General features: G+C 45.5%; 1 protein-coding gene across 1 annotated transcript; it reads right to left on the reverse strand.

Moving 5' to 3' along the window:
• Nucleotides 1-2,095: 2,095 nt before the first annotated feature.
• Nucleotides 2,096-15,706, reverse strand: gata2b (GATA binding protein 2b). Its single transcript, XM_042339597.1, has 6 exons — nt 15,388-15,706; nt 13,499-13,618; nt 12,851-13,441; nt 9,315-9,460; nt 6,772-6,897; nt 2,096-2,502 (listed from the first exon to the last, which is right to left on the reverse strand). The coding sequence occupies exons 1-6, from the start codon at nt 15,623-15,625 to the stop codon at nt 2,203-2,205; spliced, it is 1,521 nt and encodes a 506-aa protein (XP_042195531.1). The 5' UTR covers nt 15,626-15,706; the 3' UTR covers nt 2,096-2,202.
• Between the last annotated feature and the right edge of the window lie 8,892 nt (nt 15,707-24,598).

The raw sequence follows: 24,598 nt of genomic DNA on the forward strand, positions 1-24,598 counted from the left end.
CCTTTTCACCATCACCTCCTAAATACAGTACAAAGTTGCTCTGACTTGACTCGGCAGTTTAATATCGGAACACTGAAAAGAGTTCCCTGTGCGAAGGTCCAAAATGCAAAGCACGGTTGCCAGTTCAGGAGGGAAATGTGTTCAAAGGGACAGATAGTGTCCTTATGATTTCTTCCCCAGATTGATAGTAAATCACCTCCCAGCAAACAACTGAGACACACAGAACCACACAGTCCTGGGTTCTGACCGTCATTTGAGCTGAGCTAACACACCTCCTCCGGAACAGCAGGTGAGGGGACTACATTTGGTCTCAGCGCTCCACTATTTAAACAATCTGCCAACACTGAACACATAAACACTGACTTCCTAGATGTGGTGCTGGTGGGCAACCAGGGCCATAGAATCCTATCCCTGCATGAGTCAATGCCTTCAGACGTCAGAGGAGACTAAAGGCACCAAAAATAAGGACTAAAATCCTCCAGTAGATATTCTTAGGAGAGGTCTGAGGAAGAACTGGGAGGAATCATGCAAATTTTGATATATAAAAAAAAGCCCAGAATGTTTGATCCCAGTCTGCCTGAGACAACTGCACCGAGCCAGGGTGGGCAATAGAGGAGCTCTAACTTCCACCAAGAGCTTTGAGCTGTTGAGGAGCATCAAGATTCCTGCTCGCGATTGTTATCCAATGACTTCCCCTGCCTCTTCCTCTTTCCCCCTCCCTCCCCCATTGGTGAGTGTGTGAATCAATATTGGGTGAGGAAAGTTTTGACTGTGATGCCCTCTCACCCCCCACACGCCACACCCCACAACCCCCCCCCCCACCCCACCCCCAAATAACCCATTGACGTTCACTTGCAAGAATCAGGGACCAAATGCCAATTAATTATCAAAGCCACAGGACTGTGGTAAGGAAGGAGCACTACCTAAACTTAAGCAATAAATCAAGACTCTCTCCTTATTTGCCTCCCAACTCCTTGCTTCGAGTTCTGACGAAAGGTCATCAACCTGAAACGTTAACTCACTTTCCTCTCTCCATAGGTGCTGCCTGACCTGCTGAGTGTTCCCAGCGACTTCTGTTTTTTTATTTCCTTGCTTGCTTGTGTTGAAGATGTTCTAAGCCTTTGTCATTGCCAATCCACTGTTCGACTTTACACCATCACTGGCCTCATGGTTAAAAAAGGCGCCAAAAATTTTCCTCCTCTTTTTCCCTCCCCTAAAAAAAAATAAACCATTCTCGCAATCAAGCTGATTGGGTCTGAAACATGTCACTGTCAGAGGGATGGTTTAAATCTGCAAGGTACTTGTTCTTAGAATACAAGTCGAAAACGGTAGCAGCAGATAATTGACATTTATTTTAAATCGTCGTTTTTTAAAAAAAACACTTTGAAATTCGAATCGTTTTGAGCTGTTCATTTTCGGTTTTGCTTCAGAATAATTCAGAGGGCTGGAATGCACGTTGTAAAGTCAGAGTGTGGATCAGAGCTGAGCGGAAATTAGTCGTTTCATTCAAAATGTGTTTGAAGATTTTACCCCCTTTGTTGGCATTGCTTGCTCTATTGGTTAAGCTTTCAGTTCAATCTCCCCCCTTCTCTCTCTATTTCTCTCTCTCTCTTTCTCTCTCATTCCTCGCAATCAAAGTCTGCCACAACCGATGAACTGATTTTAGAAACGAGACCAAAAAAAAAGGTTATTTCAAAGTTCAGCGGCTGTGGGGGTTTTTTTGATAAGCGTCCTTTTTTATACCAACCAAACACAACAAAAAAAATCCAGCATAAGCAGTCACTTTGATGAACTCATCCTGGGTCCTCGATGTATATTATTCACAGTAATAAAAAAAGGACTATCCTTTTCAATATCAACCTCCTATTCACACCTTCACATAAAGCCTGAGGGGGCTAAATGCCACCCTGGACAGTTCTCTTAAGATCAGCCACATCATCGCCAATGATGAAAAAGTGCTTCCAAAAGCACAATCAGGACAGGTTCAACTGAAATGCCCCAAATGTCCCACAAAGTCAAGACCATTGACGTTCTCCGTGATCCTAAATACACACAAATAAATTTCTGGGGGTAGTGGGGGTGGGGGAGGGGCGGGAGGGGGTGGGGGTTCTCTAAAAGGCGAACACCTTGCAGACAGGACAGTTTTCATTTTGCTTTCTGGCTCCCTCATCTTTTCTTCCTGGGAAGGGAGACCTCCTAACCCTAACCCATTGCCGTGACCATGCTGGATGGGTGAGGGTGGCCAAAGGAGATGCTGGCCGAGGGATGGATGGGTGTTGGCGTGGGCAACATGTGACCTGAGTGGCTGAATGGCCCGAGATGCCCCATGTGTGGCATGTGCCCAGCTAGGGCGGAGGAAGAGAAGGACATGGACTTGTCCTGCATGCATTTCGACAACTCGTCGAAGCCGTCTGACATCTTCTTGTTCTTCTTCGATTTGCTGGACATCTTGCGGTTTCTGGTCTGTATTCCTTCCTTCTTCATGGTCAGTGGCCTGTTCACCTGCACGGGTAAAATCATCGGGTCAGCGGATGCCCCACCAATAAGACGCACGCTCCCTTCTTTTTTCCCCTCGCTTCCCCTCCCTCCTTTTCTCCTCTCAAGCTGCTCACTTCCTGTTGGGCTACAGTAAAACAGGTTCAAAACAAAAGTCTCAAGACTTTCCTCTCTGATCGTGGTTTCAGCCACCCTCTCACACACACCTCATCCCATCCTCCCCTCCCCACGCCACTCCTCTTGATTCCAACCACTAGCTCAGGTGCAAACCCTCAACTGTCCGGTGCCAGGGACGTCCTTCCGACGTGAACAGCACTATGTAAATGTCATTTTGTTGTTGTTCTGTGGGCGATCACAGTGCCAGCTTGCCTCATGGCCCAGGTGGTAAAGGCAATGCCTAATATTCTACTGAAACATATACATCAATATGGTCACAAAGCTTAGCCAGGACCTAAGTGCCTCTGGGCTACTGACCCAGATGCCTTCAAGCAGTTGAATTGCCTACCCACCAACTCTGAGTGGGTAGGCTATTTCATGACTGGGTGAAATACCAGAGGACAACCAGAGAGGTCAAATTGTATCCTGGAAAACATGACGGCTTCAGGAGAGGAAGGGAGTAAATGATCAAATAAAAGACAGCATCTCGATAGAATGTAAGACTGAGGGGAAAGCCACAGCACAGTCCTATTGTTATTTGAGGTCCAGAATTTTCTCTATTGGCTATTGGCTTAGAAATCATTGGATAATTCTCGAGAACAGGATGGGAAGGAACCGTGTCTGATAGCCCCTCACCTTCAACTCCCCCCTTCCAAGATGGCTGCAGCTCCCCCATCACCCACCCCAGATGAGATGAGCTAACTGAGCACAGATCAGGGAGATAAAACCTGAGACCTCATTGCTGTCCACTACTAAGCTGTGGAGAGTTTCCTATTGCGGCGAACAGCCTCAAAGATCTGCTGACTGCCACTCATTTCAGCTTGGAGAATGTGCTCTATTTTGGGCATAAGGCACTCTTTAAAAATAACACATGTGGCCTTGTATCTCTAAATAGATTCCCTCCTCCTGCTGCTCCAGATAGCACTGCAAATTTTACCCAACCACAGCAACATTGGAACTGGAGGAGGCCATTCAGCCCCTTGAGCCTGTTCCTCCATTCTGTTGGATCATGGCTGACGTTTACCTCAACTCCAATTATCCACCTTTGCCCCATATCCATTGATACCCTTACCTAACAAAAATCTATAGAACATAAACCATAACCGGACATTTTGTTTGCCTCTAACACAAAGTATAACTGAGACTGAGAGACACCTTAAGGGAATCCTCGGGCGGGGGAGGTGGAGCGAGGGTCAAGGTTCATAGGTTCTTTATTGATCTATTAACACCTGTAATTTAGCAGAGCTCATTGTCTACACTGCCTCGTTTTGATGGTCAATAAGGTGAGGAACCAGAGGGCAAAAATCTCTCCCATTATAGGGAACTTAAAAGCCTCCGCTTTGCCTCACGTTTCTGTTAAGTGACTTCACTCTATTTTTAGTCACAAGATAAAAACAGGTGAGATAGCGCCTTGGGACATCCTCCCGACGTGAAAGGTGCTATACAAATGTAATTTGTTGTTGTTGTTGCGATAGGTGTCCATTACTGAACCCTGACTGCAGGTAGGCGACACGGGGTGTGGGAGGGACAGGGACACACCTGAGTTTTTGCCCACCACACCCTGGGCCTCTGGCGTCTGCAGGAATATTTAGTGGGAGAAGGGAGACCACAGGCTACCCTGCAGAGAGGAAGAGCAAATCAAGCAATAAGTCTCTCTCAGCCCCTCTCACGTCTCCTCCACCAGCACCTGGGTTCAGGATCCAATTCAAAATATGTTTATGGAGCTTGGCAAGAATATTAGCAGACTCCTATCCTAAAATCCCTAATCTATTACACTTCCTCAGACACCTCCACGTTAAGGGTCTGAGATGCCTTCAATGAAGCCAGCTGGGATCAACAAAGGCAATGAGTGGGGTCTGGCGGAAACGCATTACACCCTTTCCCTATCCTCTCTCTCCCATTGAGATCAACCGTACTCCGGGAGAGAATAATAACGATAATAAGAATAATCCTAGCATTTGATATAGCACCTTATCACATCATTGAGACGGCTCAAAGCGTCTATATTGTACAATATATTGTAAAGTGGATGTGTATTTTGTTGGCGAAAAGCAGCCACCAATTGCACACGTTAGTGTTCCACAAATAGTCGAGAATATTTTTTTGAAGGAATTATTATCCCCAGGAAAGCGATCCACCAATAGACTAACAACCAGGTTCCTGCTTACTGCTGGGTAAACAGAGGCGTGTGGAGTAAGGAAACTTGCCTAAGCTTTGCCCTGTCTGGGAATCAAACCCGGGTCCTCTCACTTGAGAGGCGAGCGTGCTAAACACTACACTTAATAGCACAGTTGCCGTGCGATTGGAGGGTGGGAAAAGAAGCTGCACGAAATGTAAGGTTCTCTCTCACACCGAGCTCAGTCAGCTTGGCTTTATTCAATCAGCTGTTGAAACTGACTCCTACCGTACAGCACCCAGTACCGTGCATCTCTCTGCAAGCAGTCAACTTAACAAGAGTGCAACTTACAGCCTGGGAACAAGGCGTAACTGAGGAAATAACGTTACAAAAAATAACACGAAAAAAGATTTGAATGTGGAAGGGAGGACTTTTTTTTCACGAAAGCAGCAATAAAAACCAGCCAAATTTGAGCAATAAACTGATGCAAATAAAGAAAATAGTTTTCACCAAGGCTCGGATTGCACCTACATTTATTGAAAAAATAGGTTTCTACCAATTAATGAATGTTTTGAGGAAAGATACAGCTCTCTTCCAGGGAACTCCTGTACAGAAACCAATTCCACACTTATACTGCCCCAACTGTTGCAGAACAGGCTGCTTTCACTCACCCACAACTAAGTCAGTCACCTTAAATGTAAGCATGAAAGCACAATGCAAACCGCTGAGCTTCCCACCAGTAACTAAACTGGATTTAAATCTTAGCAAACTAAAACCTTGTACGTTTGTCGCAATAGCCAGGAATCAAACATCATCTCTAAGATTTAATTATATGTTTCACAAAACAAAAGATCCGAGAATTGTTTTTTTTGGAACAAATTAAAGAGAGCGAGACAGCGTGCAGGAGCAATACGCTCGCTGAGACCGTGAAGAGACTGTGACTGTGTTTTTTTATATATGCCGACGAGCTTGAAGTGGCCTTTCCAATTTGTTGTTCGTGTCTCTATGAAAACGGGAGTTGCCCACATAATAATAATAAAAAAACTTGCATTTGATATAGCGCCTTATCACGTCGTTGAGATGAATCAAAGCGCTTCACAGACTATATTGCAAAGTTAATTGACTGTATTTTGTGGCAAAACACGGTAGCCAATTCCGCACACAAAATCCCACAAATTTTGTGGATTGAGTGACTCGAGGGGTACTCGGAGAAGGGTTTAGGAAGGGTCAAGGCTCGTTTGGGACATCGTCCCGACGTGAAAGGCGCTCTATAAATGTAACTTTGTTGTTGCTGTTGTTTAGGAGTATAAACACCGGCCGAGACTAATTGAGACCAAGTGACCAGTTTCCATTTAACAAGCGCAAGTCTTGGCAAACAACAGCAGCAACTTATATAGCGCCCTTCACGAGGGGCAGTGCCTCAGAGCGCTCGTGTACATTTAAAAAAATGGTCATTATTATTATTATAACCCAAAAAATTTTTTTTGGGGGTAAAACAAATGAATTTTACACGCGTTTCTACAGAGAGTGGAAATAAATCGGGTTGGATTCACAGAACCACCTCCCCACATGCTTAAGAGTATCCAAACCAAGCAGAGAATTCCATGCATCCCACCTACACATGGAAATTCCAGAGACAGTTTCTACGCCCTTCTCCCTCGCGAGCGCAACTCCTGATTTCATACAGAAACTGAGGTCAAATTGGTCTAACTTGCCCACATATACAGGGTGACCAAAAAGACATTACAATGTGTAATAAGTCTTAAAAAAAATCACGACACACACATATATATATTTAGATAGTTGGGTAGATATCACGACTTTTTGGTCACCCTGTATATATATATTTTTTTGAAAAACTGGACTCTTCATAGTCTCAGACCGGTCAATCATTTCTCTGGCAAGACAGCGGGATACAATCACAACATGTGCTTTTGCTTAGAGGTGGGAAACAAATAGGGAGACAAGGGGGGGGTAAGGGAGACAGATGCGTTGACACTCACGTTGTGGAGCTTGAAGTACAAGCCACAGGCGTTGCACACTGGGTCGCCGTTTGCATTGCGTCGCCAAAGGGTAGTGGTGGTTGTCTGACAATTGGCGCAAGAGGTCCCCGCTCTCCGAGCAGCCGACTGAAGGGAGGGGAGGTGGTGGTGGGAGGGGGGTGGGAGAGAGAGAGAGAGAGAGAGAGAAACACAGGCGTGTGTTAGTGAATGAGCCCCCGCACAAGCGCATCGCTATCCAGTGCGGTTGAGAAAACGCGGTGTATCGCTTTATAAACCTATTCAGTTGCTGGTGGCCAAAGACCCAAGCAACCAAGCGAGCGAGCAACGGTGGCCACCCGTGCAAAATGCACCAGCAAAGGTTTTCTTTAGGTCAAAAATTTATTTTGCAACGGTGAAACAGCAAGATTTTATTCACCCTGTTTAGTGCATCTATTCCCCCCCCCCCCCCCCCCACACACACACACACACTACTGCAAAATAACTGTCAAGGCTGATTCGGTTTAATTAAGAGCGAACTGCGTTGTCCTGATGGGTGAGGAAAAGGTCCTTTAAACTGACTCTGCAGTGACCTACACTTCACCAAAACGATGCACCAGTTAAGATACCGGTTGTTTTATCGTCACGTTAACTTCAAACCCCCCCCCAACCCCCCCCCAACCCCCCACACCACCTGCAAGTTACCGAGCGCTCTGGAGTGGCTTCACAATAAAAATAAGTTTAACTGCAACAAACGAACGAACACCAACACACACACACACACACACAGCAGAAAAAAAGAGATTGAAAAAAAAACTGAGCCACTTTGGTTGAATTTCGCACAGACGGGTCACGTTTCAGTTCAGGTTCACATTTTGCAAACTTTTTGGTTAAAACGATCGTTTTTTTTTAAAAAAAAAGCTCAGTCTCTCTCTCTCTCCCCCCACCCCCAACCCACAATAACCCCCCACCACCCCCCCAAAAAAAAACCACACATTTATTTGTAAGTGTGCAATAAACTAAGACAGGAGAGCGACCTGCCCACTGTTGTCGATGCAAAGTATGTGTATAGATATATAAAAAAAACTATTGCAGAACTTTCCAAACAGCATGAGACCTTTTTGCCTCCCTCCCTCTATAGAAAGTCGATGATTTTTTTTTTCTCTTCTCTCTCTCCTCTCTCTCTCTCTCTCTCTCTCTCTTTCGCTGGTCACGAAACACAGAGGCTCAGTTCCTTATCTCGAAGCAACAGATATCCGCCTCGGAAGCTGGGAGGTTAGTGAGCTATTTAAAAAGCCACTCCAACGAAATTACATCTCATTTAGTTGCTCCATGGAAAAAAAAATTTTTTTTTTTTTTTTGCTGCGTTTCTTAGGCTCTCCCCCCACCCCACCCCACTTTTCCCCCCCAAAAAAAAAATCAGACGTTGGGGACTCATTATTCAAGGAATCCGCACATCGCCTTTATTATTCGTTTTAACGACTGTAAAACAGTTTCGTTTTCAAACTGACCCACCCCCCAAAATATAAATGTATTCAAATGCAAACCTATTAACTCGTCCCCTCCTCCTCCCCCCCTCCCCTCCCCTCCCCTCCCCCTGTTTAATATTAGCTCCCGACACATTAATAGTCTCTGATTGAGGCCACAGTGAAAAAAAACACTCACTTTCTATAAACGATTCAACCACCTCCGCTTAAAATCTGTGGGACAATAACTACACACCCGTAATACTTTCAATTGTCGAAATTATCTCGAGTCGACATCTATTTTCTAAGTGAAATCACTGTGGCATAAAAGTCGGGACAATTAACCCATGAAGCAATGAACCCACGTTAACGTTGTGGGTGTGTGTTTTTTTTACACACACACACACACACACACACACACACACACACACACACAACATGCTGTCAACTTTTGCTTTGGGTGAATAACACAGTCAGTGGCAGACAGCCACATGACAATATTTAGTTTAAAAACAACGCAATGTTAATTCCTTGCCTGTAATTCCCATTTATATATGTATATATATAGAGAGAGAGAGAGAGAGAGAGGGAGAGAGGGTGCGAGTTTTTTTTTAAATGGTGTAACTCTCGCTGCGTGTTAACTGCGGTTTAATAAACACGTGAAAGTATCAGTGGTCGAACAGTAATGGTCAGCGATTCCTCCCCATTATATTGCACGGTCCTGGATTCCCTCCAACCCAGATTGTACGCGGGTTGCAGTAAGGCTGTACTTGTTCACATATTCCAAGCCACTCGATCTATCTGTCCGGGCCGAATATTTTAATGGCCTGGACAGAAACACGTGCGTTATTTTTTTGTGTGGGGAGGTTTACTGGGATTTTTTTCTGAGCCAGGAATTCCTGGCTTGAGTCAATGAGAAACCCTGTTTCCTTTTTTTTATATATATATATATATATAATAGGTTTGAAAGAGAGACGTGTCCATCTGTTCAGATATTGGACACAGCTATTTGTGTAACTGTTCTGGTGGTTGCGTGTTTATTTAGTTATCTTGGCGTGGTTATCTTCTATTATATGACACTGCTGCTGAGCGCACACCTACCAATCTCCTCTTGGGTTTAATCAGGGGTCGGTTCTGTCCGTTCATCTTGTGGTAAAGCCCACAAGCGTTGCACAAATAGTGACCCGTCCCATCTCTCCTCCAAAGAGGGGTAGAGGTGGCTCCACAATTCACGCACTCTCGGCCCTCTGCAATCACAGGGAGAGAGGGAGGGAGAGGGAGAGAGGGGGTTAGTACCAGATATGGGAGTGAAAGACAATCTCAAATATATAAAAACATCAACAGAAATATTATATCCCAACGTCAGCACACGGGAGTTTGGTCCTAGCGTTAACGGGGAGGGTTTTTTTTAATGCATCGGCGCCCTACTTGAATTATTGATGGTTGTTCCTATTGTATTTGCCGTTTTCTGACTGTCATTAAACCTCTCGTATTTTTTTCCCCCCACAAACCTTCCAATCCATCACTGAATACCCTCGGTGCTCACTCACTCACTCACTCACTGTCGAAATCAGGGGAACATCCCACGCGTAAACAGTACGAATTTGGGCGATTAATGGTTAAACGTTGGGAAGAAAGAATCAATCTTGCAATATTACGACAGATATTCGGGACAGACACACAGACACACACCCCTAACCGCTGTCCCTTTCACACATTCAAAGCCATTTAATGCACATGTCCTTGGAATATTCCCATATCGGGGTAAACACACTCACAGGGCTTAGGAACACACGCGTGTGTGGGGAGATTTACGCTATAGAGACAGGAATCGGTGGTTTGCATCAATGAGAAATGTAGCTTCCTTTTTATAACAGGTTTGAAATAAAGGCCTGTCCACAGGACTTCCAGAGTGGGGGGAGATTTCAACGTGAAAATGTGTTTATACCTGACACAATCTAATGGGTGGGTGGGTGGGTGGGTGGGGGAGGTTAACGCACGTCCACTCGTTTCATGGTTAGATTTCATTTCAGAAACAAGTCTCAGGCACTCTCACTGTTAACACACACTGTCGTATTGAAGAGTCAGAGAAGATTATTTAAAGGTTAAAAAAAAGTCAGCCAGTTTCCCAAACTTCCAGACTTTTGTGAGCTCTCTGTCACTTGAGTACAGTTGTCAGAGCAATCACTGACTGGGAGGGTAACATTATTTCACCACCCAACTCATCTCTAACCAAGTCAGGCTACTTTTGTGTACCTTTCGCCATGAACCGAGTCGTGACATAACTTTCTTTCAGCAAAGTGCTGTTTAATATTCCCAGTGGAATTGAGGGTGAGACACGGATTTGTAACCAACACCTGTGTGTCAACGCCCCCATTTTCACTTGTTTTTCCCACTTTGCGATTTCACTCATTTTAATTCCAGTTTATATAACACCCCCATCAGCCCCTATCCCTCCCCTATACTATAGCAGTTTCAGCCATAGCCTTTGTTTGCTTAAAACTGTGTTTTGAACCGGAACAACCACACAGGAGTAAGTGTATTGGGAATAAAGATATCTTCAAAATATAGATTGTAGATTGTAAACAGTGCCCCCGGATTATCTGTTATCTCACCCATGACAATACTGCAGACACCTTTCCTTAAATTAACTTCGACAGCCACAAATCATGCACTACCTACACACCCAAACGTAACTGCAAACTGCATTTAAATCACTTGTGTGTGGGGTTTTTTTTTTTAATTTTATTTTTTAAATATAGATAAATGGTTAGAAATGTGAAGCGATGGCCGAATTGTGTGTCTTTCTTGTGATAGCCAATTCTGGAGAAATCTACGGTTTGCTGGAAATGTCCCACCATCTCTGCTATTTGGTGTCATATATATATATATGACATTATATATATATAATGTCAGAGGCACCAGATAGCAGAGATCACATGAAATCAGCCCCAAGAAGACAAATCGTGAGTTTTTTTTTAAGCGACACTGACATGTTAAGCGTGTGTTGTTCTGTGTTGTTTTTGGAATCCATCTTGTATCAGATTAGATAGTTGAGTTGTTTGTTGCTGTTGTGTTTGAGTGAAAAAAAGAGGGGGAGGGTTGGGTGGGGAGGGGGTGGGGGGGTGATGGCTGGGGCAGGAAGTAACAGGAGTCGCTTTGTCGTGCCTCTTGTTTTCTCTGGAACAACGTGCTTTTTAGTCACGCACTTTCACGCTGTGTTTGTGTGTGTAAAAAAAAAGGGGAAGGGGACAGGGAAACACCCCCCCAGCCGGCAATTCAGTGTAAACTGATCAGAGGAATGCAGCCAAATAACATATAGACAAAATGCATAACCCACACACCGTATTTTTTTTACACATTAAAAAAAGAGTGGTCCAAAACGGCAGCATTTAATTCTCGTCCCTCGTCTTAAATTTTAAACCTAACTTTGAAGGCACAGTTTGGAACAGTTAAAACAAAACAGTTATAGGCAGTGGTCACCATAGACAGAACCACTGGCGTTTCTTAGATGAGTTAATTCGTGTTACTGGATTGCTATTCTCACGCTTTAATTACACGTTAAGTTGCAACATGTAGACCAGAGACAAATAAGAATGAATCTTAAAAGAGAGCAGTTCAACACTTTATCTACAAAGGGGAATTGTTGGGAGATAAACACGAGATGGTGTCTGGCTTTTCCTACAAAGTAGAGCCTCATATATATATATATATAAAAATAAGGAAAATTGCAAATATTTTAATTTAAACAGCTATTATGTCTGCTATCTCTAACCGGGCACCGTTTGCTATAAAATATAATCTTAACGGTCAACTCGCGTTTTATTTGCATATAGAAAAAAAAAGGCCACAAATCTATGACCAGAAGAAAGTTATGATCGTGAAAAAAAGCGAGTTCAGGGGGAAAAAAAACACACGATCTGGGAAAGGGAAAAATAAGAGTCGATTGAAAAACACTGCAAAGCACGTTTTTGTTTTGTGTGTGTTTTTTCAAAAAAAAAAGTTTAAGTTAATAACCCTGTGCAATTATAATGGGTATTTTTTTTGGAGGGGGGAGAGTGGGGGGGGGGGGAGGGGGGAGAGTGGATAGGATGATTTTTTTTTAAAAAAGGACCTTATAAAAACAAAAGGGTCGACTTTTTGTTCTGTTTAAAAAAAAGGGGGTGGTGTGGGGGAATTGTTGTACGACTTATAACGACTTGACAATGATTGTTAGGATTCGATGGATTACGACTTATCGATTATTACGTGGGGATTGCAAATAATCCTCATAATCATTGTGATGATTTTTTAAAAATAGATATATATAGAGAGAGAGAGAGAGAGAGACAGAGAGAGAGAAGAGAGAGAGAGAGACAGAGAGAAGAGAGAGAGAGAGAGATTTTTTTTAGAGAGAAAGAGAGACAGGTAGGGGGAGAGAGGGAGAGGGGAGTGGAGAGGAGAGGAAGGGAGGGAGAGGAGAGGAAGAGAGAGAGAGAGATAAGATTTTTTTTACGAGAGAGAGGGAGAGAGTGGAGTGGAGAGAGTGGAGAGAGTGGAGAGAGAGGAGAGAGAAGGGGGGGAAAAAAAGGGGGGGGGGGATGGTAAAGAAAAAAAAAGAAGAAGAAGAAGAGAGAACTGCTGTTAACATTGCTTACCGGCACAAGACCGTGTTTTGCTCCTGGCTTTGGGTGTAAAACTAGAAGCCGCGCCGCCCAGTAAGCTGCTGGGGTGGAAGAGATTGCCGCTGTACTCGTGGTGGTGGTGGTGGTGGTGGCTGCCGTGCACGTAGGAGGGGTAGGTGATGGGGATGGGGTGGTGAGTCGGGGGGAGGTTGGGTCCCATCGACGCTATACTGGTTCTGACCGGGCTAGAGCTTTCCATTTTCATACCCTCAGCAAGAGACACATGGTACTTAAGGGAGTCCTTATCATCGTGCCGACCTGCTGCTGCTGCCGCCGCCGCTGCTGCTGCTGCCGCCGCTCCGGTACCGCCGCCGCCGGTAGGAGACACCGATCCGTGCATTCCCAGGTCCGGGGAGGCGTCCTTCGGTGGAGTCGGCGGGAAGGTGAAGAGGTGCGGGCTGGGGTGCCCCGCTTGCGGGAGGGACCCCGTGCCCGTGCCCGGGATCGAACCCGCACCCGCGATCGAACCCGCACCCGCGCCCGCACCCGCACCCGCACCGCCGCCGCCGCCGGGGTACACGCCGTGGTGCAGGGGGGCTTTGCTGAACGGGCTGACAGTCCAAGCGGCCGCCGCCGCCGCCGCCGCCGCTGCCGCCGCCGCCGCGTTGTGGTGGTGGTGGTGGTGGTGGTGGTGAGCGGCCGCCGCCGCCGCCGCCGACAGGGCTTTGCCGCTGTCTAACCAGGAGATGGCCGGACTGTGCAGGAGGTGCGGGCGGCAAACTTGGCTCCCGGTCAGACGCGCTGCGGGGAGGGGGTCGGACATGGTTTGGGTAAACGCCGTTACAACAAAAACACACACTCAACACACACCGTTTTTTTTTTTCCCCCCTCCTTTTTCTCTCTCTTTCTCTTTCTTTCTCTTTCTCTCTCTCTCTTCTCTCCGTCTTTCTTTCTCTCAACTCAAGTTCTCTTTTTTTCTCTCTCTCTCCCGACTCGACTCGACGCAACTGCACTGTGTTTCGCTCTTTCTTTCTTTCTTTCTTTCTCTCTCTCTCTTTCTCTTCTCTCTCTTTCTCTCCACTCAAGTTCTTTTCTCTCTCTCTCTCTCTCTCTCTCTCCAACTCGACTCAACTGCACTGTCTTTCTCTCTCTCTCTCTGTTCTCTCTCTTTCTCTCTATCTTTCTGTCTCTCAACTCAAGTTCTTTTTTCTCTCTCTCCAACTCGACTCGACTGCACTGTGTTTCTCTCTCTCTCTCTCTCTCTTTCTATCTATCTCTTTCTTTCTCTCAACTCAAGTTCTTTTTTCTCTCTCTCCAACTCGACTCAACTACACTGTCTTTCTCTCTCTCTTCCTCACTGGAGTCAAGTACACTGTACTTTTTCGCTCTCTATCTCTCTACTCATGTCGTGTCCTTTTCACTCTATATCTCTCTCTCTATCTTTCTTTCTATCTATCTTTCTCGCTCTAACTACTCAACCCAAGTACAGTGTACTTTCTCTCTCCCCCCCCATCCCCTCTCTCTCTCTGTGTCTATCTATCTATCTATCTCTCTCTCTCTCTTCTTCCTCCCTCCGTCTGAAACAGTAACAATTAAACTTCCCCCCCACTTCCCCCCCTCCCCAAAAGAGCTCACACGAGCGCTTAAGAAGAGTCAAGAGAGAGACAAACACTCTCTCTCTATCACCATCTCCCCCCCCCCAATCTCTCCCCTCCCCACCACCACAGAAAGTAATATCCTGAATTATTAGCGATTTGAATCTACTTTTTTTTAAAAAAGTTTTGATTTCATATCCGGGAAGTGAATCGGGGTTATTTTTTGTTGCGCTTTTGAACTTCTCTCTCTCTCCTCTCTCTCTCGAAACCCCCCCCCCCTCCACCCTCCAACCCCCAAGAGAGTTAAATAAAACCCAACCATCACCGAGAGAGTGTCTGTCCTTCCTCTTAAAGTCACTTATCTGTTCGCATTTGTTGCAGAGCGAAACTGGACAAGACCAGGAAGTTTGGGGCGTTCTTGCACAAATCGGGAACTTTCCTTTTTTATTATTACACTTACTACTACAACTACTACTACTACTGCTGCTGCTGCTGCTGCTACTACTACTATTATTATTATTATTATTATTATTAATATCACTACATCTTTTTCGAACGTTTAGTTTCGCCCACAAAATACACACGTCCATTCACATTCGAAGTATATTCCGGTGAAGCGCGTCGAGACGTGAGAAGGCGATGCATCAAAGTGCAAGGATTATTATTATTATTATTATTATTATTATTATTATTGTTATTATTATTATTACGCTCCGTCTCCTACAATTTTGGGAGGAATCGAGCAAAGGGATGATTTTATTTCGATTTACAATTTAATGGGGAGAGGGCGAGGGGGGAGTGTAAAGACACGGGGAGAATCCGCGTGATAAGGCGCTATATCAGATGCAATGGACGTTATTAGCAGCAGCAGCAGTAGTAGTAGTAGTAATAGTAGTGGTGGTGGTTGGTATCATTATTATTATTATTATTATTAGTGGTTTCATCCGAGAGCAAATAAAATAAAAAAAAACTCACCGTGAGCTTGGCGGTAGGAGACGGTGGCGCGGGCGTGAGCGGAATTGGCGTAGTAAGAGGACACGGGGTTGCCTTGGCCGTCCAGGTGGTTGAAAAACACGTCGACCTCATCCGGAGGCAGGAGTTGCGTGGGCTCCATGTAGTTGTGAGACATTCCTGGGTGGTGGGACTCCGCGTGTTGGCCGTTCAACACGGCGTGATGGGACATCCAGCGAGGCTGCTCTGTGGCTACTTCCATCTTTCTCTGCCTTGGGTTTTGAATTTGCTTCAACAAACTTATTTGTTTTTGTCTCCCAGAGAAAAAAAAATCAAAAAGGGGGGGGGGGGGGTGGTGGTGGGGAGGGGAGGAGGAGGAGGAGGGGGTGGGTGGGGAGGGAGGGAGGGAGGGGGTAGGGGGTTGTTTGTTTGTGTTGGGAAGGGAGGGAGGGATGGGAGAGGGAGAGGGAGGGAGTTGGGGTGGTGGGTGTGGGGAACCCAAGTATTTCTTTTTGCACTTCTTTTCTGATCGATCGTCTAAGTCTTCTGAGATCCGACCTTCACTGCTGCGACCATCGGCAAGTCGAGGCTTCTGCTGTACCTGCGGATCAAATGGCACAAGTTTGCGTGTTTCCGCGTGGACAGAATCAGCAACGGGGGTCGCTTTATCTCTGGCATTGCGGTCTTAACCATTCCTCGCCATTTTATAACCACTGCCAGTTAAACACCGCCCCCCCCCCCCCCCCCCCACCACCCCCCACCCCTTTCACAGACAAACACACACACCACCCACCCCCAAAATAAGAAGGGGGGGGGGGGATTAAAAAAAAAGGAGTCGTACTTACAAAGCTTTGAAAACCCGGAGTGAAACTAACTTGACAAACAAACTAACTGACTGACTGACTGTCAACCTGGGAGGGGAGAAGTCTGCTTTACGAATCAGATGCGGAAAAAAAAAGTTGCATTAAAAGTCATGCAAACAGCCAGATAAGTCCTTTTAAGATCCCAGTGCAACAGGCGCAAAAGGGGAGGAGGGAGGGAGGGAGTTGGGGGTGGGGGGGGGAGTGGGATGGAGGGTTTTTAGTTGGGGGGGGGAAAAAAAATACAAGCTCCACTGCCTTCAGTGATACAGTGAGGATTTTTTTTGTAACAGCCAAACCATCTTATGTCAACCCTGGCGCCAGCTGGGCTCTGCCGTCCACATGAAACCCGCCGACGCGTACACTAATAATGTTCATCAGCCAATCCCACAGAGGGGCTGACGATCAGCCACAAGGCCGTCCCTATTGGCTGTGTGTTTGAACACATTTCTTCATTTACCTCCTCCACACCCCCCCCCATCAAACACACACTCACACACATATATATATATATATATATATATAAACCTCCCCCCCACTCCCCTCTCCATCCAACACGCACACATGCACACACACTCCCATCACACACACACACACACACACACACCCATCGAACACACGCACACACATACACACCACCCCCCCCCATCCAACACACACATACACACCTCCCCCCCCCATCCAACACACACATACACACCTCCCCCCCCCATCCAACACACACATACACACCTCCCCCCCATCCAACACACACAACATATATAAACCTCCCCCCATCCAACACACACACATAAATCTCCCCCCCCATCAAACACACACATATATAAACCTCCACCCATCCAACACACACACACATCTTCCCCCCCATCAAACACACACACACCTCCCCCCCACCATAAAACACGTACACAACCCCCCCCCCCCCATCAAACACACACGTTAATACATATACACATACATCAAACACACACACTAATACACACACACTCAAACACACACTCAAACACATACACACACAAACACACACTAATACATACCCCCCCACACACACATACACCGCCCCCCCCCCCCCCCCCCCCCACACACACACACACAATAATACACCAAACAGACCCGATCTACAAAACAAACCACTGACTAACTAACTCCAGCGTTTGTTTGGCTACTTTTTCTGTGTTGCATCCCCCAAGTCTTGTTGTGTGCTTCGCTGTTTCCCAGTGAGGTTTTTTTTTGCACACAGCAGTCGAGTAGTGACTGACTGAGTGACTGACTGACCGCCGAAGCTCGAAAAAGTTAAGCATCCGATCAAAGTTCTCCCCCCACCACCATCCAAAAACAAAAGAGTCGCTTTATAAAGCGGGGTTTCGCTGGGTTTTACATAATAACCATCACATTCGCTTTCTTTTAATATATATACACAGAAAAAAAACTCCTTATTGCCCACGAATTCTCTCCGGGAGACAGACACACACACACAGGTCACCACAGCCTTGTAGTATAAATCGAAAAGAAAAGGCAACCGATCGTGTGAATGCAATGCAAAATAAGACGTTTTCCTGTTTTTTTGTGTGTGTGTGTGTGTGCAAAAAAAAATCGAATGGCGCATCAATTTTTTTTGCTGAAGTCTTTCAATATTATTTTTTTTGGGGGGGGGGTGGGTTCAAAAAAAATCTTTATAGTTAACAGGTTGAGTTGATTCTTATTTATGATGATGATGATGATGGTGATGCTGATACGTATTGATGCAGCAGGTCACATAGACTGGGGGAATGGGGAGAGGGTTTTTTTTTGCCCACTAGTTTTGGGGGAGCTTTGTATGTAGGTACAAAGCTACATGCAAAAAAAAATTGGGGTGGGGGGGGGGGGGAGAAGCATTGAGATGTAATTGGGTAATGGGAGAGGTCGTTTGATGCTGTTTGGTCTCAGTCACATACCAGCCATTCTGACGCCGAGAGCCTGACGTCACCTATCCTGCAAAAATTAACCAGGAAATGAAGTTTTTTTCCCTTTTTTTCTCTATGCAAACCCTCCCCCCACACCCCATTCCCATTCCCCACCTCCTATCTCCTTTCTTTCCCCCCCCCTCCTCCACCCACCACCCACTTCCCACTCTTCTCTCCCCCACCCACCCCCCATCCCCATCCCCACACACACACACACACACACACACAAAATATATTTTTCCAGTCGGTGGGAAAAAAATAATAATCCTCCCCGCCATCTGAGTTGGAGAGCTAGAGATTATCCTATCGATTGCTTATCGATCTGGAATCAGAAATCAAGCTATATTGACATCCGAAGTGTGATAACGCCCCCTCTCCCCCCTCACCCCACCTCCCCCCCCCCCCCCAAAAAAAAGCTCTTGCATCACTCTCCTTCCCGAACAAAAATATAATCCTTCCTTTTTTTAAAAAAAATAAGAGGGAAAGCGCTGGAGTCGTTTTTTTGAGCGATTTTAAGGCTCAATTTTCGTCGGAACTGTGATAAAAGAGGTCGTTAAATGGATTGTGATGTGTCTAATCTTATCCCTGGTTCACACACACTCACACACACACTCACACACACACACACACACAGCGACAAGGCTTCCACACTCCAACCCCCCCCCCCCAACTCCCCCCCCCCCCCCCCATTCAAATAGTCACTCTCTCCCATTATTTTGCAACCAAACGGTTTTTTTTTTACAAAAAAATATTTGGGAGTAGAAGGAAATAAAAATTGAAGCCACACTGCGCTTTCGCAGACTGTGAGCGATAAAGCGATGCATTCGCTTGAATACGTTTTACGATCTTTCTTTCCCCCCCCCCCCCTCCCCCCTCCCTCCCCTCTAGGACGCTTAGAGTTGGATGTTTTCACCTTAGCTGAACGAATTACTGACAGTACAGTGAAAGAGTTTGCAAACGATCCGTCTGAACCGTAATAATGTCAGATCTATTTTGTCGGCAGATATCGTTTTTTTTTTTGGGGTGGGGGGGGGGGAGTCAATTAAGAAGAAAAAAAAACATGTCAACTATTCTGTTTGCAAATCTGCGGATGAACAGACCAGACCCTGTCTGCGTGTGAAATGTGTTGTGTGTTTTTTTTTGGCCATCTCTTGTTTTGCTACACATAGTTAGGGACAACAAGTGTAAAGAGCGAGTGGGGGGGGGGGGGGAATACCCCCAATAATGTATTGATAAACAATGTCAGATTGTATCTCGGAGAGGGGGTGAGAGAGGGCTTTGCTTCGCTCAATTGCTTGGAAACGTTACATTTGGTGCGAGTTTTCAAGGTGAGGGTTTAGCGGATGAATGAACCTCACTTCGGACCCCGGTCCCCAGCAGACAGGTGAGCAAAGTCACATTTTAATGTCACTTTCCGGAGTAAAAACGCCATTGCAAAGCGAAAGGCCACGAATATTGATTGCACAATTCTCGAGCCTTGTGTGTGCGTGTGCGTGTATATGTGTGTGATCCCCCCCCCGCAAAAAAAAAGCTCGGTATTAATTCCATCGGTTGCAGAAATCCCATCTCTTGTCCGTCTCGCCCTTCGACGTTTCATTTCACGTCTTAATTAAATTCCTTAGCAAATAAAAGGTTAAACGTTATGGCAGCGAGAACTTCAGAAATGCCAAGTCACTCAGTCAGACAGTCAGTCAGTCAGTCCAGTCAGTCTCGCTTTTCCTAACGTGACAGATAGGTTTTTTTTTTGGGGGGTGGTGGTGGTGGGGGGGGGTCTTTTTTGTTGTTTTAGTCTGAGACTCCAAAACGTGTGTGAGAAATTGCAATTGCGGATTTTAAGTGGAGACGGTATCAGCCCTGAAAGAGAGAGAGATTAAAAAAATAACCTTTACCGTATCTCTCTGTGTACATACAGTCAGTCAAGAAACTCGGCGCTTAATGGACACTCGTGTCTCACAGAGCATCGTATCCGAATCGAGTCATTTAAACATCTCACTCCCTGATCAGGGACGGGGGAGGGGGGGGGGGGGACATGCCTTCCCCCCCCACCTCGAATTTTCCACCCCAAATTTCCGCCGTCTTCAATTGCATCGAGATTTCTGCGACCCTTTATATTTTAAAATTCCTGAATTTTGTTTCTGGTTTCGGTGCAACCGGACGCAGCGGACAGGGGGTGGGTGTGGGGGGTGGGGGGGGGGGGGTAGTTGCAACCCATCCAGTTCCCCCCAACAAGACCCAATTCACCTGATTTCTACCCGCAAAAAAACACTCACAAGATTGTTCCTGTGTTGCACAAATGCGACGTCTCCTCCACCCTCTCCCTCTCCCTCGCACTCTCTGCCTCTCTCCCCAAGTCACACACCTCCACGGAAAGGGACATTTCCAAAGACAAAAATGCAACCATCCCTGAACCCATCAGCTGTTTTATATATCTATATATATATATATCAATGTAAAAAACACGCGCACAATGCTGTTCTGCATCTTAAAAGATGTAAATTTCTGCCTTTCCAGTGGTCTGTGTGTGGGAGAGAGGACACCGTTCTTTAGTGAGACAATGCAACTGTTATACTAACGCGGGTTAATTAAAATAAACCAAATTGTGGTGATGAAAACACACACAGTGAGACGCGGGGTATTTTTTTTGTGTGCGGTTGTTCTCGGTGTTTGCAACGTGCGGTGAGAGGCCCCGGAGGAGAAGAAGCCAAAGGCGCAACTTAACGCCTAACGACCTCACTCTGACCTTCAGAATTTGAGAGGAGGTAAAACAAAAGAGAGCTCTCTTTTTTTCCCACCTTAACCAAATCGGCTCCTAAACCTAACCCCCCCCCCCCCCACACACACACTACCTGTCCCTGTCCTCTCTTCCCTGTTCCCTTCCACACTCCGGGAAGCAAAGCGACCACTCTTCCGCCTGGTTAGCTCCCAATCCCTGACTGCTTTATGTCGGGTTCCCTCCGGAGAGAACTGTTAAACGGGATTTAACATTGAAAGTTCACCAGGGAATTGCTATATTCCCCCTCCATCCCCTCCACCCCCCCCCCCCCCCCCCTACACACACACACACACACAACACACTCCTCTCCTCTCCTATCGCTGTGTATTTGACCATTACAGATATTAATTTGACGCAGGTATCAGACTCCAGTCTTAACACAAAGTGCAATGGGCATTTGTCAAACTGCAGTTAACAGAAAACGCATTGGATAAACGACTCTAGAAATGACCGTCTTGACTTCAGCAATGATATAAAAGGACGCGATTATTCCAGAGGTGTTTTTTTTTAACTGTCTGTTAAATTAATCAATTTCCCCCGCTGAGGTCGGCATAGAAATAACACGATCATTTTTAATGTGTCGTGAATTGTTTCGCACATACAGATAGATAGATATATAATATAAAAATTGCACATGCTTTGAGCAAGGGGATTTCTGTTTCACACTCACACTCACACACACACACACACCCGCTTGCGATCGGAAAAAAAAGAGTGGAGCCTCTCTGTGTGTGTTGGGTGTTGGGTGTCATTTAAATAGCTTCGATGTCCACGATAGGTACAATTAGGAAATTCGGTGATTTCAAACGGTGTGGCGTTTTAACCCGTTTTACACTCGAAAAACACGATCATTTAATGTAAAAGGCGCGAAAAGCTATTTAATTTCTCCCAAGTCTCCCAAATGCACATACTCCAAAATGTACTTTACAGATATATATACACACACACACACACATATATTGTATACATACACACATATAAATATATGCACACACTTGTCCTGAACGTGCCAATCTACCCACCAAGTTGACGCACCGCCCTGATAAGGTTATATTAATTTGCGGTCAACGTTATCAACCAAATTAAGCAGCAAAAATAGCAAAGCTTTCTGTCATGTCCAGATTTTGGCCACGGGTGGGGGTGACACGCGCACAGCCGCACAGCGAGACGCGACTTCAGCGTTTCTTTTAAATAACGAAATGCAAAATTAACAGTAAAAACGGTCAACGCGATCGTCCCGACAGAGATTGACCCACATTCAGTAGGGAGAGAGGGAAAGGGAAAGAGAGAGGGAGGGAGAAAGAGAGGGAGAGAGAGAGAGAGGGGGATGATGAGGAGGGGGTGGGGATGGGGGGGGGGATATTTCAATCATTCGGATTTTTAGACAAGCGTGAAATTAAAAACAAGTTCATAACGTGGAGGTTTAAACAAGAAACACACACACACACAAATACACACACACACACACACACTCGTCGTTTGGGTAAAGTGTGAAGAAGGGAGAGGTGAGAGATCGCTTTGGTTAAAATACGTGGGGTGGGGTGGGGTGGGGGGGGTGTGTGGTGGTGGGATGCGGGGTGAGAAGACTTGACAAACCTTTTCGCAGGGAAGGGTAGGGTTGGCTGGGCTGGTGATGGCTGTTTGGTTCTGTGTGTCCAGCACTGCTCCCGACTTGTGATGGGTAAAAGTGGAGGAAAATAAGTGTATGTAACTCCTGGGAGAGAGAGAGAGAGAGAGAGAGAGGGAAGGAGGGGGGGAGAGAGAGAGAGAGAGAGAGAGAGCCTGTGACAGGCACTACACACTGCAGCGGCTCCCGAGCAGCTTTGGCCAATGAGGCTGAGCAAAAAGCAGGTAACCAAAAAAATGGGACACGTACAAACCTCCTCAACAACCAACCAACGCTTCCGGGTTAGGCTGTAGCCAACACTACACTGCACTCCACTCCACTCCACAAGGCATCTCAGGTAGACAAGCCCTGGAGCATGTTATTAGCCATTGTGCAACCATCGCCCCTATCCTATGTATCACAAGGAAATCAATTCAGCCCATGTTGCCATTCCCAAAGCCATCTCCATTTCACCACATTTTATTTATTTTTTGCTGCTGCTGCTGCTGCTGCTGCGGTTTTGCTTTTATTACGTTGACCGCTTTGTACCTGTACCTGTACCTGTTTGTTTAGTGTGTGTATGTGTGTGCGCGTATACATGGACATAATTTAACGCGTGTGCATTCGCCGCTGCTGGTGCCACGTTAATGCGTGTGATCAGATAGTTGTGCACATTGTCCTGAAAGACAACATAACACTGCCTCGTGAAATTATATTCCCATCTTATTTCCTTGACAAGGACACCATCAAATCATATATATATACATATACATATATATAATTTATTGTGTGTGGGTGCTTGTACATTGTGTACATTTAATGGATGTATAGGCATATATATGAATGTGTTATGAAAAGTTGGAGACCTCCCCATTTTACACGTTTGACAATTTTACTGAAGAGATTTCCTCTCTCTCTCTCTCTCTCTCTCTCACACACACACACACACACACGCCATTTGAATTAATACCCGTTTAGAAAACGGATTAGAAAATAATGTAAATATTTACAGCGACTTCGCTATCGCTCTCTCTCTCTCTATCTCTCTCTTCGGATTATAAAGGGAATTAGGCTACTGAATTGTAACGCTTTTTACGACCTTGTGCTATCCATTTTGGGCGAGAGATGTGTTGGGTGTCTAATTGGGATGAAGGGGAAGGATGGTTAGTGGAACATTCATTAGTGTCAACAGTGACCGTTGTTTGCCTGGAATTTCACACACACACACACAACACTGATAAACACCCCAGAAAGGCTGATATGTCCCCCAAATAATTGCTCTTAATATACGTTTCACCTGGTGATGCTTTGCAGTCTATATGTACGGTGTAGACCCTTTACATTTTGGGGGAAGAAAGTCAGTTCCTCCTGTGTCTGTTTTGTTTTATACAGGTTATCTGCCTCGCCCCGCGCACAGATATAAATCTGCACAAATTCAGTGAACGCTAGAAATCACATGTCGTCGCCCTTCAAGACATGTTTCTTCAATGTAATATTTTATGTCCTTTTGTTGTTTGAACGCGATTTTTTTTCCCGCAATAAAGAGAATTAATTGGCGCTTGTTTCCACCAAGATCCTGTTTTTTTTCTAATGAATTTCGCAATTGCTCTGTTGGTTCACTGACAAGTACTGTAATTTCTTTTTAATTCAGAACCTGGGGGAAAAAAACGAAAAAGTGTTATTCTTGATCGTGGATTCTTAGTTGGTTTTGTATTCGACCAAATACTATCGCAGCCTTCTTTATAATGAGTTTGATAGCACTTGTGTGTGTGTGTGTGTGTGAGCAAAAGCGAGCGATTAGCAAAATTATTGTATTTGCTTTCGTGGCGTAGAGTAACTGTTATGATAAATAGATTCCTTCTCATGCGATGGATTTTAAACAACAGCAACAAAAAAGACATCCCAACCTGTACCGTGTATCAGATTGACAAACTGTTATGTATTGAACGTGTGATTTTACTAAAAGGGCAACTGTCCTTTTTTTTATTAAAAAAATACATGATTTATAAAATCAGTTATAAAACTGCTGTCAATGTAAATGAAACGCATCGAA

The sequence above is a fragment of the Callorhinchus milii genome, unplaced genomic scaffold, assembly GCF_018977255.1.
Source record: "Callorhinchus milii isolate IMCB2004 unplaced genomic scaffold, IMCB_Cmil_1.0 Scaffold12, whole genome shotgun sequence".
In the NCBI taxonomy this organism is placed as follows: domain Eukaryota; kingdom Metazoa; phylum Chordata; class Chondrichthyes; order Chimaeriformes; family Callorhinchidae; genus Callorhinchus; species Callorhinchus milii.

Coding starts and splice junctions, on each gene's coding strand:
- gata2b (XM_042339597.1), bottom strand. CDS start 15,625: ATGGAAGTAGCCACAGAGCAGCCTCGCTGGATGTCCCATCACGCCGTG. Junction 9,461..12,850: donor CAAAACACGGTCTTGTGCCG/GTAAGCAATGTT, acceptor CTGTGATTGCAG/AGGGCCGAGAGTGCGTGAAT. Junction 2,503..6,771: donor TGTACTTCAAGCTCCACAAC/GTGAGTGTCAAC, acceptor TTACCCGTGCAG/GTGAACAGGCCACTGACCAT.